General features: G+C 35.0%; 1 protein-coding gene across 1 annotated transcript in view; it reads left to right on the top strand.

Moving 5' to 3' along the window:
* Nucleotides 1-19,053, top strand: part of LOC115512044 (glypican-5) — a 944,740-nt gene that overhangs the window by 211,551 nt on the left and 714,136 nt on the right. The window contains exon 3 of the mRNA XM_032593621.1: nt 856-1,012. Coding sequence (XP_032449512.1) covers nt 856-1,012 — 157 coding nt within the window. The remainder of the gene's footprint in view (nt 1-855; nt 1,013-19,053) is intronic.

Genomic DNA, 19,053 nt, shown 5'->3' on the forward strand with positions numbered 1-19,053 from the left:
CCTTACAGGGGTGTGTGCCACATACTCAATCATTTCTCTCATCTTAGCTTTAAGTGAAATATTCTATTATTCATGATATCATCTTCTTGAAAAGGAGTTCAGGCATTACCAATATTATTCAAAAATATTACCAGCACTCCCATGCTGTAGGGGGAAATGGCTATTCCATCCATTTTGCTCATATTAGTAAATAAAATACTTGAGAACCAAGAACCAAGAAGTTGGTTAAATTTCCTAAGTAATTTGTAGAAATGGAAGTGGGATCTAAGTCTTTTGTTCCCAGGTTCAGTTCTGTGCCATATGCATTGGACTATGCATCTGATCCAAGAAAGTTTAAAGCTATATACACATATATGTGCAAAATTCGACATTCTTTTAACAGAATCTTTTCTTGAAGAATATTACTCTATGTTTTGAGAAATTTTGGATTGTTGGCTTACAGCACAGCACAGTAGTATCAACCAATATACTGCAAAGGGAGTTGTGTCGTCCTGGAGTTTGACTGATGGAGTTTGATTGACCAAGCTTAAACGTGTTAATTCAGAGACAAAAGATTCTCCAGCCAAACTATCCATGAGCAAGAAAGCCTGGTTTATTGGCTTTCCAAAGCCTCAAGCAAAGCTTGATTATTGAGCCGATATGCAGATTGTAGACCTTTGTAGCTGTAACACCTTTCCCATTATCTATTATTATTTCAGTAGTTTTAATTTTTCTTACAGACTCAATTTGGTAAAGTATTCTCACCAAAATAGTAGAGCCCCATAAGAAAATCATTCTAATTTAGACACGTTTCTGAATCACTTCCTTAGATGACTTGAGTCTTCCATTAATAAGTGTTTTTGTATCCATATTTAGTTGTTGCAGGGTAGGTCACCCAAGCCCAACAAGTGGGAACTGCAGATGGGCAGTGGCGGTGGCATGGCTGAACAGGTCAGCGGGGAGTGTGATGATGAAGATGGTTGTGGGGGATCGGGAAGTGGAGAAGTCAAGAGGACGCTGAAAATCACGGACTGTAAGTACATGATTCTAACACCACTTCTAAAGAATTAATTTTGAAATATAATTGAAGATAATTATTATTGTGAATGTAAAGTAATAATGATAGTGAATTCAGAAGCATGCAAAAGGAATTGGAAATGAAAATGACCCCATTTTTAAGTTATTCAGGACATGTATTCTTGGGGGTTTTGTTATCTTTAACTCATGGCTTTGAATGGAAATGGCATTTTTATTTTTTCTGAGAAAGACTAGTGAATGACCAGTTCTGAGAATTAAAGGCTTTAAAGGCAGATGGTCCTCAGGGCATGAAATGACTATTAGGGTGCCTATTAAATGCATATTGGTAAATAATGTCAAACCAGGATGGGTAAACTCTACTAAATAATCAAATTCTGCAACTTCATTATATTGTGCCATTACATAAAAGATACTTTACCAGGTTTGCATCAGAGTCAAATTGCAAAGAACTTGGTTAAATATATGGTTAGTGATAGTGGAAACTGCTCAGATTTAACTCTTAGGAATTTGTTCTCCCAAAAAAACTCTCACCGGTCATTCGCCTTGTTGCGGTTGTATGAGTTTGAAAACCGTTTCCGGTATGGCTGGACTGATCACCACGGCAAAAGATGGAGCTTGCAAATGACAACAGCCACAACAAATCACCAGATGAACTTTGTTTTCTTTTCTTCACTTTCAAAGATGAGGCATATTGGCTCTTTCTTGTTAGGTATATGCAGATGTTCAGGTGGGCAAGACAACCAAAGTTATCAACTGAGAAAGAAGGATGAAAGTTAATGTACCCAGGGCAGCTACCTTCCAGCTCTTTATTTATCTCAGGTCATACCAAAGGTGACTACTTTATAAAGTAATTTTCTGGACCTGTGCAGCCCTATCTGGAGGCTAGTCTGATAGTTTCTCTCTAAATCACAAAGGGCTGCTTTGGAACTGTTAGACATGTCCTTTCATGACTTTGGTGGGAGAAGAATTCATTTGCTTTTCACTTCTTGTAATAAATTTAGAACACTACACATGCTTCAAGCATCAATACTGCATTCTTTCTAGGCTCTTGTTTTATAAGGCAGATATATTGGTTAAAAAAATGGAAGCCACAGAGGTGCAAAATACAAAGGACAATTAATATGAAGAAACATGTTTTCCTGTTAGAAATAGAAATGAATTTAATATAGAAAGTAAATAGATGGCGCGGGGCGGGGGGGTTGCCTGGGTGACTCAGTTGGTTAAGCGACTAACTTCAGTTCAGGTCATGATCTCATGACTCATGAGTTCGAGCCCCACCTCAGACTGTGTGCTGATAGCTCACAGCCTGGAGCCTGCTTCGGATTCTGTGTCTCCCTCTCTGTCTCTGCCTCTACCCCGCTCACGCTTGCTCTCGCTCTGTCTCTCTTTCAAAAATAAATAAACATAAAGAAATTAAGAAAAAAGAAAGTAAATAGATGGGATTTAGTACATTGGAGCAGCAGTTGAACCAATGGCCACAAAATGTCTTGATATATTAAGGCAATTTCTTTGTGAAAATTAAATATCTTCTACTCTTGTAGGGGCAGGTTAGGATACATGTTTTTGTTATTGGTATTAATATAGTTTATCAGGCTGATTCTTCTGTTTTACTCTATATTTTGTTGGTTAGGCCAAAACAACAAGAAAAGGAGGAAGTAGAAAATGAAAATGAAAGGGTTTTCACTAGAAAAAAAATTATTTTTCTAAGAGTTAAAATGTCCTCCATTGTATTTTGGAATTATGATACTTATCTATTAGGATAATATTAGTTAGTCTTTCATTTTCATTTTATCTTCAGTATTTCCATGTACCATAATTTTATTGCAATTTGACTGTTAGTAGGGCTTTAAGGCATAAATATTATTATAAAGAATAGTTGAAGTTGAAACTTCATCTATAAATTATATGCATGTATGTGTGTGTGTGTAGAATTAGCATTTTTATAGGAATTTTTTCACTCTGGGAGTTATTTATAAGCTCAAGAACTCATTATGTATTAATAGATTACTCTCTCCCTCTCTTTTTTTTTTTTTGTTTATTTCACAAGAGAAGTAGAGATAGTGGAGGATATTCAACCACTAATAATTTTCTCACAAACCATACTTGTCAAGGTGGCAAGAATGAATTTTTACCTCAAAACCTTGTTTTCAATTATTACTGATATGAACATGTATGGTGCAAGCAACTATCCATCAGAATTGGAGAGATTTAAGATTTAGATGGTTTTCAGCAACTCCAGGCAAACATTTTTTTAAAATCCACATCTGCTATAAGTGGATTGCCTATCGTGTTTCTCAGAGTTTATAGCTGTTGCCTTTCAATTTTTAATAAGTGGTTAGGAAACCACTGTGGATAGTATGCTGAAATAAATAGGGGCAGGGAAAGTAGCAATGCATAGGTCACATTTCTATTTTTATACAGCACGATCATATTTTCCTTGTGTTTGTCTCATTTGATATATTGCTAAAGCAAGTTGAGACCTAGTTTTAGATGGCTATAATGACTTAAAACTCAAGTGCTCTAGAAAGTTTGCCAGGTTTGAATTTGAATAAAGAACTTGAAATGCACCATTGTCTCTTCTTTACACGGATGTGTATTCTTTATAAAATACAACCTTACTACAATACAGTTCATTTGTCACCTCAAAAATGTCTGATTAGAAAGAGTTATACCAAAATGTATTTATGTAATTATAGCCATATAGGATTACATGGAATAACACTACTATTGTGTTCTGCAAATTTGATTTTGCTTCATTTATGACAATTTTCAAAGCTGGTGAATATTTTACTAATTATTCCTTAACCTGATCTTCCATCTGTTCTTGTTCATGTTTATTTCAAACAAGAGAGGGTTCTACACACTTTAACGGGCAAAGTTTTACCATCAAAATATTTATATACCTTTTAGGTATCATTTTGTTTTCATCACCAATGGTATCAAATAATTTAACAACTTTTTAGCTTTCAAAACTACCTGGTGGCTATTATGACATGATAACTGATATGTTTCTTATAAAAAGCAGCCATCTGTACTCTGCAGTGTTTACTCTTAGGAAACTGAAAATATTTTCCTATTTCAGTAAAATGATTTAAAAATTCCAATCTTATGGGAACTTACTCTGTGCTTTTTTTTAGGTATTGAATCTGGCTCATTTGTATAGGTGTGGTTATTTCACTAGTAACCTGGAAGTGTAGGGTCAAAATGGCTTTGAACCTTCATTTTGCCTCACTTGACACTTGGCACCCTTTCAAAGTAGCTGATTGATGCAGGTTCTAAACACCAGTGGGAAAAAACAAGTTCTGTTCTTTTAGCCATGCAGAGCAAACATATTGACACAATCATCAATACTTTTTCAACTACTTGACTATTCTTCTAATACCCGAAATTCTGATAGTTTCAAATGTTGAAAAACAAACCAGAATGACACTAAAATACGAGCTGCAGCAAAACTAGTCCATGTATCGTTTTGGAATCTGTAGTAGCATTGCTTGCAATTCATATGTGATATTGTAATTTAAATTTCAATTTTAAAGAAAAACACAGACTGTGTAACCTAGAACCAGATTCATTTTGATAAGGTGGTTCACAGTGATAACTCAGATGCATTGAATTTGACCCCAGTTTGTTTCAGCTATAATACATTCAAGAATAGTAGGGTGATTTTCAGTTTTCAAATTGTGATAATTTCTATTGTCATATTCATCATTGTTCATACAATGTTATACAGTGTGTTTAGCAGTTTTTAGAAATAATTTTATTTTAGCTAAGCAACTGTAAATGGCAACAAAGATCGTTTGGTGTGTGTTCAGATGACTTTTTTCCTAGTGGTCATGTCTCCTTTTTACTCAACATGTCTCTGCAGAAGGATCATCGTATGGGTTCATAAAGACTGGTGCATTCAGACTACCAGTGCAGCAATCTGATCCCTCGGCTTCCTATTCAGCCACCCAAAGTCTTTCTTCAAAAGGACTGTTAGCCTTTAGGTTCTCATTTCATTAGCTGCTCTTCTTCTTCTCTTTGTTTGGGTTTTCATCATCATCCCAAATTCTAAATATTTCTAGAATGCAGGACTCAGTTCTCCAACCTTTCATCATCTCTGTTCTCAATGATTCCCTGTTGCGCAAACTGCTTACTGCGTCATAAGAACAGTGGTGATACGGTACCCGGCCCCTGATAGCACCATCTAGTTTATGAAGCATTCCCTGTGTTTTATCTCAGGAGGTAAGTTTATGAATACCAAAGGTGTTCAACTTAATGGAGATTAATTTGGAAGTAGAAGGGAAATAACATCAAAATATAAAGCTACTAGATATGGAAAGAAACTTTGGTTCACCTTCAATAGCCTAAAATAAATAGAACTGTTGTTTATATTGGGTTTGGACTTGTCACTTAGTAACTAACCTTAGAGCAGCATCTGACAAATGCATCTACAGCATGGTACTAACAATGACCTTGGAAAAGAATAGTATATTCCATGTGCATAGTAAAATGAAGATAATAAATAAGACTTTGTTAACCACTGAAGAATAGAAGTTGCTGATTTATTTAGTGATGCACGATTGTAGAGTGAGTGAAAATTCTTGGCTTCCTCAAACTTGTTTTTGCCACAAATCACCTTTATTTCAGAATCTCAGGCATAGAGGTCAAGGAGAACTCAAAAAAATTACAAGTGGCATTTTCTTTAAAAAATGCAGTCTTTATTTTTCTTTCCAGAATTACTAAAACTATGTAATTATTCATTTTGTAGAAATCATTTTATATTATCTATTGATGATTTTTTCCAATATAAATTATGTCAAACAGATAATACAAGTATGCATTTGTTTATATTAATCATAGTTTCCTTGAAAAATAATAGTTCCAAATAAGCATATTAAAAGTATGGGTATTCTTTCTAAATTAAAGTTTCACCAAATTCAATTAAAACAAAATGTATTTAGTTTGCTTTGCAAAGTGTTGATAAATGGCCCTTTAATAAATTATCCTCAATATAAGAAAGTTTACTAAAAATAACTAGCTATGTGTTTATTCAGTGATGCTAAAAATAAATCATCTTGTATAAGGTTACTTAGATTCAAATCTTTGTGACACAGAGAAAGTAATCTTGAATAATGACTATATATACTTTAATGTACATTTTATAATGCCTAATACTGAAGGATCATGATAAAGCCAAAAAGATTTTCACAAAGAAACACTTCCTGATTCTGTTCAATGTTGAAAAATATAAACAGTTTGAAACTGTCATCTACTACAGTCTTTACACTGCTGGTGAATATTATACTAAAGAGAAATGAAGTACATCTCTAAGATAAATATATTTTAATTAAGATGTGATAACTATGAATATTATTCTGATTATACACTTCCATTTCGGTGTCTAAATAATTGAGACTCATCCTGGCTGCTTGCTATTTTATTAACAAGATTGTGTAGTGGTATCTGGATACCTAATGAAACATCTAAAATCATCATTCATTCTCTTGAAACATTATATATCACATTCGTGGATTTAAATAATAGAATTGGAATAAGAGGGTTTGTCCTTGAATGCCTATGGAATGATTTTCGTTGCTTTGGCTTAGACACAGAACTGATGTTCAATCACTCAGGTGAAGAGGGAAGACTTATTAATTAAAGCTTACGAAGCCTCCTAGCATGCATCCCAGATCAAGCAAGTATTCTGCAGATCTCGTGACTAAATCTGTACCATGCCAGAGGATGTAAAATGAAGAAGCTATGGTCTCTCTGAACTAGCACAATGCTCAGTATGACTGTGTGACCAATAGAGGAAGTAAAAACTGAAATTTTTAAGAAACTATTATCAGATACATTTTATCATGGCTTGCCTGGAGTCATGTGACTGTCAGTGAAACCAGAAACAAATCATATTTCTACCCAGGTCTATTTTTATAGCCTTTGGTTGCAAATAAACAGAATGGTTATTGAAATTGTCTCTCAGGAGGAATTGATAAAGTGGATCATGTAGAAACAAGTCAGGTATACTTTCAGCTCCTTAATGACTTCCATATCTCTAACTAAGTACAAAGAGTATTTCATATAGGATTTTGACCAATTAAGTGCTCATCTAACTATAAATAATTAATGTAAACAACAGAGCATGTGATCTGGGCCCAGAGCTTGTCAAAGTTGCTTGTGTATACAAAACACTTGGGGTCCTTGTTAAAAAGCTGAGTCTGATACAGGAGGTCTAAGGGGGGCATTGCTTGTATGCTTCTATATGATGCTCTTGCTGCTGGTCTAAGAACCATTTCTTCCATGAGGAACAAACATGTGTACCCTTGTTTATTATATCCCTTATTTATTAGTATATCTAAAGCTTTATTAAAGTAGCATGAACTCTTAAAACACCATCTACATGTATATGTTAGCATACCAAAAGAACATCATATACACGAAGGCGTTAGGGACTATAACAATTAGACTGGGAGTGTGGCTTACGCTATATGATTTTTGGTTATCAGTCTGTTTGACTGTTTTAAGCCAAGGGTTTTCTTCCTAACACCAAAGGACATCCACTTCCATCTTTTCATGGGGTCTGAAGCCTTCAGGGAACACTTGCTTCAAGCAGCCTTCCATTTTGGAACAGTGCTTCTTGTATGTGAGCAGAAATGTCTCACTTTCATCTCTACCAGTTTGTGATGAACACTGAAGAAATAGTTTGCACAAGCTCCTGACTCATGTTAAATTCCAACAGAGATAAATCAAACTTTCATGTGAACTAAGAGGAGGGAGAGAGACTATCTAAATGGGGCAATCAGAAAATACTGCATAGGGGAGACAGGGAAAGGGCCATCTGAAAAAACAAATTAATGGTGATGTTTATGAGAAAGTGGCATTTGAGAAGGTGGGTGCATGACTTAGTTTCAGCTATGACAACAGGAAGGAAGAAGGTATCTTGTGAAGAGCGAGCATGGTGAACAGAGATTGGGGAGCTGTGAGGAGAGAGGGGAGGACCAACATTATTCAAATGTGGCTTGAAAATATCATAATGGGTTCCAAATTCAAGAGTGAAGAGTTTGCATTTTATTCGTTAGGCAAAGAACTATTACAAGTTTTTCCATGTGGTCGTTTTGTTTGAATGTGCAGTGTTATTTTTACTAGCAATACAGTGAACTGGTTAAAAAAACAAACGTGTAAATGAAGTGTAGCTTGCACAAGTAATTTACCAATTACCTTGCACACATAATTGTGCTGTGCCTGAATTTCCTTAAGATGGGGATAATGATAGTACTTTCCAAGAACATCCTGCGAGGGTTAAATAACCTAATCCGTACATAGCATTACAGGAGTGCCCCATCCATCCCCACACTGAACCAGAAAAAGTTGTTGAGTAAGATATGTAAAAGGATTTTCCTAAATGCTTCTACCGTGAACTGGCAAGAAAGAAAGGAATATTCCATACAACCAGGTGAAGTCATAACAATAATATAGAGATAGAAACAGAGACGAATATAGATGTATAGAAATAGAGAAAAATCTATAATTACACACACATACTCACGCATGCACAGTTTAAGGAAAATGACAAAATGAATTTGTATCTACTTCTCTACCCAGTCAAATAAACAGAATATTTCCATGTCTCTGTGTGCCTCTCCCTGAACACATTACACTCCAAGAATTTACTATGATCATAAATTATATATAAATCATTCCCTTTTCCTCTTGTTAAGAGTTTTCACCATCAATCTATGCATTTGCAAACATATATTGCTGGAGTTTGCATTCTATGTAAGTGGAATCATGTCATTTTTGTTGTTATGTGGTATGTTCCTTTCACTTAAATGTTATATTTTTGAAGTTCATCCATGATGATGGCTGTAGATGTACTCATTTATTTTACCAAGGAATAGTGTTCTCATTTATGGGCACACACACTTGCTTATTTATTCTCTTGTTTATGGATACTGGAGTTGATTTCAGTTTTTGGATATAGTGAATTATGTTGCCATAAACCATCTTGAACGTATCTCTTGATACACATGTATAAGAGCCTCTGCAGTATATACCTAGAAGTATCATGACAATATCTCAAAGCAAAGCATGCATATGTTAAGCTTTACTAGGAAATGTCAAACTGCTTTACAGGGTGATTGAGTCAAATTTATATGGTTAACAGCAATAAATAAGAGTTCATTATTATTTATTGCTCCCCATTGTTGCAAACGTTTTCCCCCATTGTCACTAATTTTGTGTATCTGTCCAAAGAATTGAAGTGGAAGAGTATTTTATTCTATATTAATTTCTGTTACCATGATAATTCATTGAATGGTGCTTTTTCATAGGTATATGAAATTCCTCATATACTTACTCATCTGAAATGTCTTATATGTCATTTTCCCTTCTCTATAGCATTACTTATTTTCTTTGACAGATGCACTCAGGATAAAAGTCAACTTCAGTGATGTAGTTATCTATTTTACTTATCATCTTCAGGAAAGTCAGGATAGATTCTTGAATATTTCTTTTTATTTAACTAGTTTTAAGATAATGAATTGGTACCCTTCCTTTCTCAGAAGGTGACCAATTCTTTTTTTTAACACCATCAAAAAATCAGGTTTTTAAATGTTTATTTTTTTTATTTTGATAGAAAGAGAGAGTAGGGGAGGGGCAGAGAGAGGAATAGAGAGAGAATCCCAAGCAGGCTCCACACTGTCCACACAGAGGCTGTGGGCTTAATCCCATAAACGTGGAGATCATGGCCTGAGCCAAAATCAAGTGTTGGACACTTAACCAACTGAGCCACCCAGGCACCCTTAAAGATTGTACAAATTAAGGTCATCACAAAAGTAGCTTTAAGAATGTTTGTGATTCTTATCCTTATTGAAGTCCAGATTGTCCCACATTATGCCAATTGACCCTTCTCTGATTTGGCCTTTGAGTTCTTTTGACATGATCCTTAAAGTTTTTGCTAGTTTCATTGTCATATAATTTAAGAAAATATTCCAAACTGAGCTTGTTCATTATCTGTCACACACATGGAATCAGTCATTTTTACATGACCCTTGGTTTGTTTTCTTAAGAAATAGTATTCTTATGGCCACAATCTAGGCATAAGACATGGTTCTTAAAGACACAGGTGATAAAAGATAAAATAATCTCCTTACTCATTTGCTTTACTCTATTTTAGATATATCACATTATCAATGTGATTATTAATATTAATAATACTAAAACTACCCTACCAATTATGATTACTAAAGTCAGTTATATTTTGGAATATTTTATCCATATTCTAATTAAATTTTATTCACCTACTACATCTGCACACTTCATTTATTCTTTCAGTAACTATATATGCAATGCTTACTACTAGTTCTGTCAAAATGTCTTTAATACATTTCTTACGCAGGACTTATAAAGACAATATTTCATAAATTCTTACTTGGTGATAAGAGTTTGTGACCCTTTTACATGAAAGTCATTTCTGCTGGATAGAAGAATATTGGGATTTTCTTTCCTTGCATCTCTTTAATATGCACTGATTTCTGTTCTGGGAGAAAGCATTGCTGGCAAATATTGACAGTCTAATTTTCTACTGTTTATAAATAACATTTTATATTTTTACTCTCTCAGTGCCCAACGTCTTGTTTTCTTTAAGGTGCAGTAATGTTACTAGAATATAGCTTATAGCTTTGTGTTGGCAGTTCTGAGTTGACATTCTCAGTAACATAATATACCTTTTAAATAATTAATATCAAATTTTTAGCAGATTATAATGAGTTATAGTCTTTTTTTTAAATATTTAAATGTTTTTATTCATTTTTGAAAGACAGAGAGAGACAGAGCATGAGCAGGGAAGGGGCAGAGAGAGAGAGGGAGACACAGAATCCAAAGCAGGCTCCAGGCTTTGAGCTGTCAGCACAAAGCCCGACTTGGGGCTTGAATCCACGAACCGTGAGATCATGACCTGAGCAGAAGTCAGATGCTTAACCGACTGAGCCACCCAGGCGACCCAGTGAGTTATAGTTTTAAGTAATTGTTCTCTTCCCTTGTTTTGATTTGTTTTTCCTCAAGGACACCTATTATATACATTTGTTGACTTGTTCTTGCTTCTTTTCAGTACATTCTTCAATACTTTTGATCTGTTAAATTTATTTTTAATTTTAGATATCTACCTTTTTCCACTTTCTACTTCCCTTACTGTATTACTAGTGGTGTTTCTTTGCTCTTACACTCCTTCAAGATTTTATTTTTAAATGGTTTTTTCTTCTCTTCTTTTTCAACGTTTATTTGTTTTTGGGACAGAGAGAGATAGAGCATGAACGGGGGAGGGACAGAGAGAGAGGGAGACACAGAATCGGAAACAGGCTCCAGGCTCTGAGCCATCAGCCCAGAGCCCGACGCGGGGCTCGAACTCACGGACCACGAGATCGTGACCTGGCTGAAGTTGGACGCTTAACCGACTGCGCCACCCAGGCGCCCCTTCTCTTCTTTTTCAAAATCTCTAACCTCATTTCCGAATTTCTCTAATTCTGGTTTATGTTATTATTTGGTATCTTATTTTTCTTTTTTTAAATGTCTTTCAGGTTTTTTTGAAAATTATATGTTAAATGTTTGGTCTGATTTCTGCATGTCATTCTGGCGCGCTTTCATTGCAAAGATGGCAGCAAAATAATATTGTTATAATAACTTGTTATAGGATTTGATCTCAATCATTTTCTGATGCTTATTTGTATGTGAATTTAAATTTTCTCAATTTTTAGAAGGAGGCTTGGTTCAGATAGATTTTCTAAATTTACTAACTTCCCAGTCCTGTTGTTTTCACGTAGTTGTAAAGTATGGTGGCTTCTTTTCTGAGATATTCTGGTTCCATCTCCTCCCCTACATTTACTCAGGACTTCTCTTTCCACTGACCTTGTCCCACTAATGCTTGATTCCACTTCCAGCAGTTTCTCTTCTTTGTGGACCCCCAAATAGTAAGAAAGACTTGGTGGATTAGTTTCGAGTCAGAGGCTCCAGCCCTGCAGCCTTGTATCAGGGTGTTTACACTCTCCCCCTGCTAGAGTGGGAAAAACTTCTGATTCTCTGCTGTTTGCAGATTGATTTCCAGTGAATACTGGTTGGCTTTTTTGCAGTCTTTGGTTTTCAGGCTCATAACATGCTGTGTTGCTTCCCACTGCTTTCTTCGGCAGACATGCTGACGGCATTGGGTTTAGCGACTATTGCTAATATGTCTCCATGCATTCGTATTTTGAGGTTCGTGAGGATAATTCATGAGTTGGGCTGTAAAATGATATCATGTGATTTTGATTTTACTATCTGATTGTTCTGTCTGGTTATTGTGTGGATCCTGAAGTTTCCAAAGCCTGTGCTGCAACAGTACTGCAAAGGTATATTCCCTGAATCTCCCAGATCATTTAAAATTTTAAGGAAATGATAATGCCCTTCTTTATCTTTGGTTGTATACCTTGACATACTGTATATGCCTGCCTGTATGTGTACATACAAACATACAAACGTGTGTATGTTTTTCACAACTGTGTTTCTCAAATCTATACATCATTAATAGTCTTTCTGCTAATGAAATAGACTTTATTCACTTAGGGATACGAATATACCATAATGTATTGTCTGTTGTTTTCAAATTTAATGAGTCTAAGCAATGCTACAAGCAAGCTCTTTATGCATTTGAGTATAAGTTACTTGGGGTAGTAAAATTGATCTTCAAAACCATTGTATCAATTTATGTTTACACAAAAACCAAAGAAAAACTTTTTTTTTTTACTTTTTGCCAAAATTACATATCCTCAGACTTTTTAATTTTGCAAACTTTTAGATATAAATGTAAAAACTATACTTAGGTGTGCCAAATAAAAATGGCACCAGACAGAATTAAACGGGAAAGGGAGACTAAAACATTTGAAATAGGAGTCAAGGCTATTGCAATAAAGGAGAGAGATTGAATTCAACTCTGCTGAAACAAAAGGTGGGAGAGTTTTTAAGCACTGGGGTGAACTAGATGAAACGTACTGGAGTTGATTAGGGAAGTGGTTGGTCAATGGGATTAGGCTATAAATGTTTGCTAACTGGCACTTGTCCAAGTTAGACTCCTACAGAGACCAGGGGATACGGGCTCTATCTTTTAAAAAAGTTACACTTCAAAGGGATGGCTCCCAGGTCCTTGACAAAAACAGTCCTGGGTTGTAAAACTGTTAAGAGGCGGGAGAACTTTTACATCTCCAAAGGGCAGAGGCAGGAGTTACAATAGCAAGTTTTCTAAAGTAAGGGCTCTAGGAGAGGGAGGTCAGGAACTTTGAGTCTGGAAGAAACCTGTCTCAAGTTTACATAAACTGAGGGGATCTTTTTTGGCCATGTGCATTTCACTGATTGCTGAAGTTGAGCATCACATTTTTGTTTATTGGTCATTTTGTGATTCCTTTTTGCAAATTGCCTCCCTTCCCTTTTCTCATTTTATTACTAGGTTGATTTGAGGTATCTCATTACATGCCTAATTGATAATATTTTGTCAGTATATGAGTTGTAAGAAATCTCTTTGCTGTTTCTAGTTGTGTATGTTTTTAAAATATATGTATGTTGCTTTATACACTTAAGGTGATCAAAGTCTAGAAGGGAGACAGATATGTAAGTAAATAAATAAACTACACCATTAAAATATTTTAAAAAATGAAACAATATGAGGCACTCATTAATATGAGAATAATAAATTTTATATTTACTTATTTAGCCAGGAATAACATCCTAAAAGTTACATCTGTACTGGTGTCCACAGGAGATCAAAAATAGTCAGGTGGGGTGTGGGATAAATTCATTCCAGACACAGCATTTACAAAAGCACAAATGTTTCAGATATCAGAATGTATTCACGATGTATTTGATCTTCCTGAAACACTGTTTTTGAGGGGGGATGAGTCAAGAGTTTAGCAAAATAATTAGCGGTTTCTATAATTTAGGACAATATATAGTGCCTCTGTTAGTAATTGGGGTTGTTTTCTATAAGAAATGATTTGCTCAACTGAGAAGGACTCTGAAGGAAAATCCACATACTCAAGGCCCAATGCCCAAACAATATACCAAATTCCAGTGATGTTCAGGCAGCAGTTAGATGTAGATTGTGTAATCAATGAGCCCCAAACTAAACTTGTCAAATTTTCTCCTAAATCTGTGTTTTAATTTTCTGTGTTTGGTAGACATGCTACCATTTATGATCCTATCTAGCCAGAAAGTCAGGAGTTATCCAAGGTTCCTCTGCTTCCTTCACTCCCCACATTTAGAAAGGCCCATTGTCTTTACGTGCTCAATTTCTCTGGAATACATTCTGTCTTTCCTATTCCCATTTCTGCTTTCTTAACTTAGGTCCTCACCATCTCTTGCCTGCACTGTTTGTATAATGCCATAATGGTCTCTTTGCTTCTATTTTCCCCATCTCTGCCCTGCTGTTAATGTAATATTTTTAAACTGACAGTCTGGTTCTTTGCTGAGATATGGTGCCCCCAGCCACCACAAAGTCATCTTAGGCAGAGAATCTGTCTTCTAAGAAAGGAGGCTATTTCAGCATGGAGAGCTTATGAATAGGTGAACAATAGCTTTTAGTTATTTGTCATTTCAGACAGCCAATTTCATTTTTTTCTGAGGAAACCCTGTTGCTTTTTACCAAATTAAACACTTTCATCGTCTCTCATATCCCAGTGAAATGAGTGGTGGTGCACAATTGTTCTGTCTTTCTTAAGACACAGGCCTCAAAAATGTAAAAAGATTGTTATAGCTGCCATGCTGGTTATTTACCTGTTGTGTCTCAGCTCTAGGACGTCCTTCTAAAAATTGTTCTGTGATTATGCAAACTACATTTTCTAAACTCTCAACCAAATTCCCAAATTACATGAGGTCTATATATTATGTTTCCCAAATTATCTTGCCAGCCAGTGTCCTGTTGCTTTTCTGCCAGTGAGAGATACTAAAAGGAGATCATAAGAAGGGAGAAGGGGTAAAATACTTCCTTCCTGTTTCCAATTCTTGTCAGGATTATATCCCTTCCAGTATCATTCCCTTGCCTCCAGACACATTTAACACTTATGGCGGCAGCTGTCTTGTAGCCCTTGGAGGAACCTGTGTCACCTCCCTTCAATTGCACTGAGAGTCTGATACCAGCATTGTGGTACCCACAGAGGTCTGAACATGATTCGGGAATGGCTATACCCTCATTGTCCATTCTGAGAAGTAAACTCCTGTCTTTTTTTAAAATTGTTTAATGTTTTTATTTATTTTAGAGAGAGAAAGGGAGCTAATAGGGGAGGAGCAGAGAGAGAGAGGGAGAGAGAAGGAATCCCAAGCAGGCTTCACACTGTCAGCACAGAGCCCGATGCTTGGCTCAAATCCACAAACAACAAGATCCTGACCTGAGTCAAAAACTAGTCACTTAACCCACAGAGCCACCCAGGCACCCTTAAACTCCTCTTTCAAGTTTCTCTGTTCTGGATATCCTATCTCTTTCTTTCCCTCAACCCTAAAAGTGGGAGCTACTCCTTATAGTAATTACTATGTATGGTCTTCAACATCTTTCTATTCCACTAATCTTTAAATATATAATATAATATATATATGTGATATAGAAATATATATATATAAATTTTTGTAATATATGTGCACATATATAGTACATATATATTTATATTTATATACTTATATTTATATAAATATGTATACACATATATAATACATATATATTTTTATATATACATATATATTTATATTTTTATATATATGTACATATATACATATATATAAATTTCTTGTAATGTCTCTAAAATATCTAGCTGGCTGGCATAATTCCTTGTATGTTTTTTGAACCAGACCCTGAATGATACAGCTGGTATTCATTGTATAAAGTTAGAATAAGAATAATATAATTATTATCTGAGAACCAAAAAAGACCTTCCTGTAGTTTTTAAAGGGATAAAACCATCACAATGTACTGTGCTGGCTAACACCTGTTTTACATTTCCTCCCAAATTCTAGAAGAAAATAATCAGGTAGGAAATGAAAAGAAATAATCCATGCTTGGACATGTTGAGGAGAAAATAAGAGGAAATAGATGTCTTCTGGGTGAGAAATACCCTGGGGGAATCAGCCCTGAAACCCCGAAGCCTTTGTTTTAAGGTGTCAGTGTGCCTGATCACCCTGAGTTGATTTGAAGCTCTGAGTGTCAGTGAAACCACTATGTGAAACTGTCTTTGAGGACAGTTCTAAGGAACTTCCACGGAACTCATTGTTTAGGGCTGGGAAAGGTTGACGCTGGGCAGTTAAAACATACATACACACATAATAACTAGCAAACGGGACTGGCAGTTCCAAGGTACCAAATTTTGTTGGTTCTTGAAAACAAATTCTAAGTCTCTTTCTTTTACTATTATTAATTGCAGGGCTTCCGAGATTTGGAATAGTTGAATTAACTCTCTAAGATACAGTCAAACACTTCTTCAACACCCTGTATATTTACCAGATATATATTTCTGAAGTAGGATTCCATTCCTGCACCCAGCACCAAAACTTTTATTAGTTCCTGTGGCCCACCCAATAATATAGTTTTATATATGAGTTACATTAACTATAATAGGTTGTAAGATCTTGAGGGTAAGTTAGGCAGCACCCATTAAAAGGTGCTCTTTACAGGCATCTTTCCACACATCACAGCACTCTTTTTGATCATGGAGTATGCAATTTCCATCAGAATGATCCCTGTGCTTGTTTAAAATGCAGATTGTAGAATTCCACCCCAGAATATTGAATCAACATTTCCATGGTAGAACCCAGAAATTTATATTTAGCGAGCATAATAAATAATAATTATTCCCAATAAAGCTTGAGAACAACTGCCTCACAGTCCTTACAACAATGCCTCCAAACATACGACATTTAATGAATGTGCTTTGAATTGCATGAATGGGTATGAGTATAAGCTATGTGTCTCTGAGACACATCTTAATTAACATTAAAACTTGGGTTTTTTAATGACTTGAAAATATTGACATTAATTTTAGTCAAGAATATTAACTGGAAACCAAAATGAATATAAATATGTTCACACTTAAAAGCCCATAGCTGTTAAATATAGAATGCATTTGATCAGCATAGTTTTCTTCCACAGCTATCAGTATTTGTGAATTATATGAATAACTTTCATATCTTCGCACAGTAGAGACCTGACATAGGAATTTTTGCATTAGGTTAATATGGTATTTTGAGTGAAAATTAATAAGTCAAAGGTAATTATTTGAGTGCTAATTGTTAAATTGGATTGCAAAGCACTGAACTTAAGAGTGTAATTTTCTAGATTAATGTGTAATGTCTCAATTTTGGAAGATATATTAACACAGTTTGTATTGCTTGGGGGCATTTTTTGGTCTGTTATGGTTGGCCTCCTCTAATTTCAAAATATAAATAACTACACTTATTTATTAAATAGTATACATAATTATTTCCAGTTCTTGGTATATTTTTGCAAAATAATATAGATTTTGTATCATAGCATTTCTCAGGGAAATTATTATTAGTGTTACCTTTATGATACAACTACATTTGGTGGAATCTTATTTATTTATTTTTCCTGAAATTTAAATTACATTATTGAGCTCAAAGGGGAATAGCATAACACTAATTTAATACAAATTTTAAACTCCAAATTAAATTTGAGTCACTAATTGCTTTTTCTTTATACTCCCAACCCATAAAACCAGTCTTTTCTTTGATATTAACCCCTTACCTCTCAATCCATCTATCCACTCATTTATTCATTGAACAAATACTTACCTGGTACTTATTCTGTACTAGTCAGTGTGCAAATTTCTGCCTCTGGGGAATACAGATCAGTAATCAGGAAATTACAGTGCAGTATGAAGAACTTTATTTGTGGGAAAACAGATCTTATGGGAACATAAAGGAAAGCTATCTTAGACCGTCTTAGGGATCATGGTAAGTTTTCTCAAAGGAATTGAAATATAATCTGCTGCTGGAGAAACAGTTATTAATAGGCTTATAAATAGCCAGGAGGATAATCACTACAGGATGAGGAAGCAAGAGCAGAAACCTGATAACTCAAAAAAGCTGAGCATCATTAGAAAACTGCATGGAATCCCAGAATGTTGTAATATACGATGTAGCCTAGGGATTGGCATAAACTAACTCATGAATCACTTACCCATAACATGCTACACCAAAAATTAGTTCACTGATCAATTTGCACTCTGGCAAGAGCTCTGTAATTGCAGGGTTAAAAATACATCTGGAGAGTGTTGGTACTGCCGTAATACAGGCATGAAATGTTGATGACATAAATGAAAATCAAATACTTTTTTTCTTGTGGTGATTTCTCCACCTCTTCAAGTGAACTTGGTCACTCTCTTCTAACTTAACATTATGCGTGTTTATATTATTACACTGTAGTTTACTTATTTATGTTTTATTTCTTCTGGGACCATGAGTTTCTAAAAATGGTACCCATGTCTTATTCATCTTTATATCCTTGGAATCAAATATGGTGCATGAGCCAAGACATTCAGAATATCTTTGTTTAGTTAGTGTATGGATACGTGAAAGAGTGAAGAAAAGTATTTTGAAGTCTTTATGGAAAATATAGGAATATACAGTCACACTAGAATAAAATTGGAGTAGAAAAAACAAGAGTTATAGGTATAAGTGGCAAAGTTATGATGTTTATAAAACAAATTAATGGAATTTTTCTATTGAATATTTCTACTGACTGTTTCCTCAACATGCAGATGATCAACGCTCCTATCATATACTTTGTAGGGGTTATTGTATTTTGGGAGCTGTTGGTGTCTTTGAAGATACCTGCCATCACCACACAATGTTCCTATATGTAGGCTCAGCAAAACATGCTCAAGGTCAGTGAACAATGGCAAGAATAGTAAACATTTTCTATTTTAAAGGTGAAGTTTACGTACACAACTAACCATATACTATGTGATCAAGGAATTACACTTCTTCATGGTTGCTCAAAAGAATTGGAAACGTGCATCCACACAAAAACCT

Source organism: Lynx canadensis, chromosome A1 (genome assembly GCF_007474595.2).
Source record: "Lynx canadensis isolate LIC74 chromosome A1, mLynCan4.pri.v2, whole genome shotgun sequence".
Taxonomy (NCBI): Eukaryota; Metazoa; Chordata; class Mammalia; order Carnivora; family Felidae; genus Lynx; species Lynx canadensis.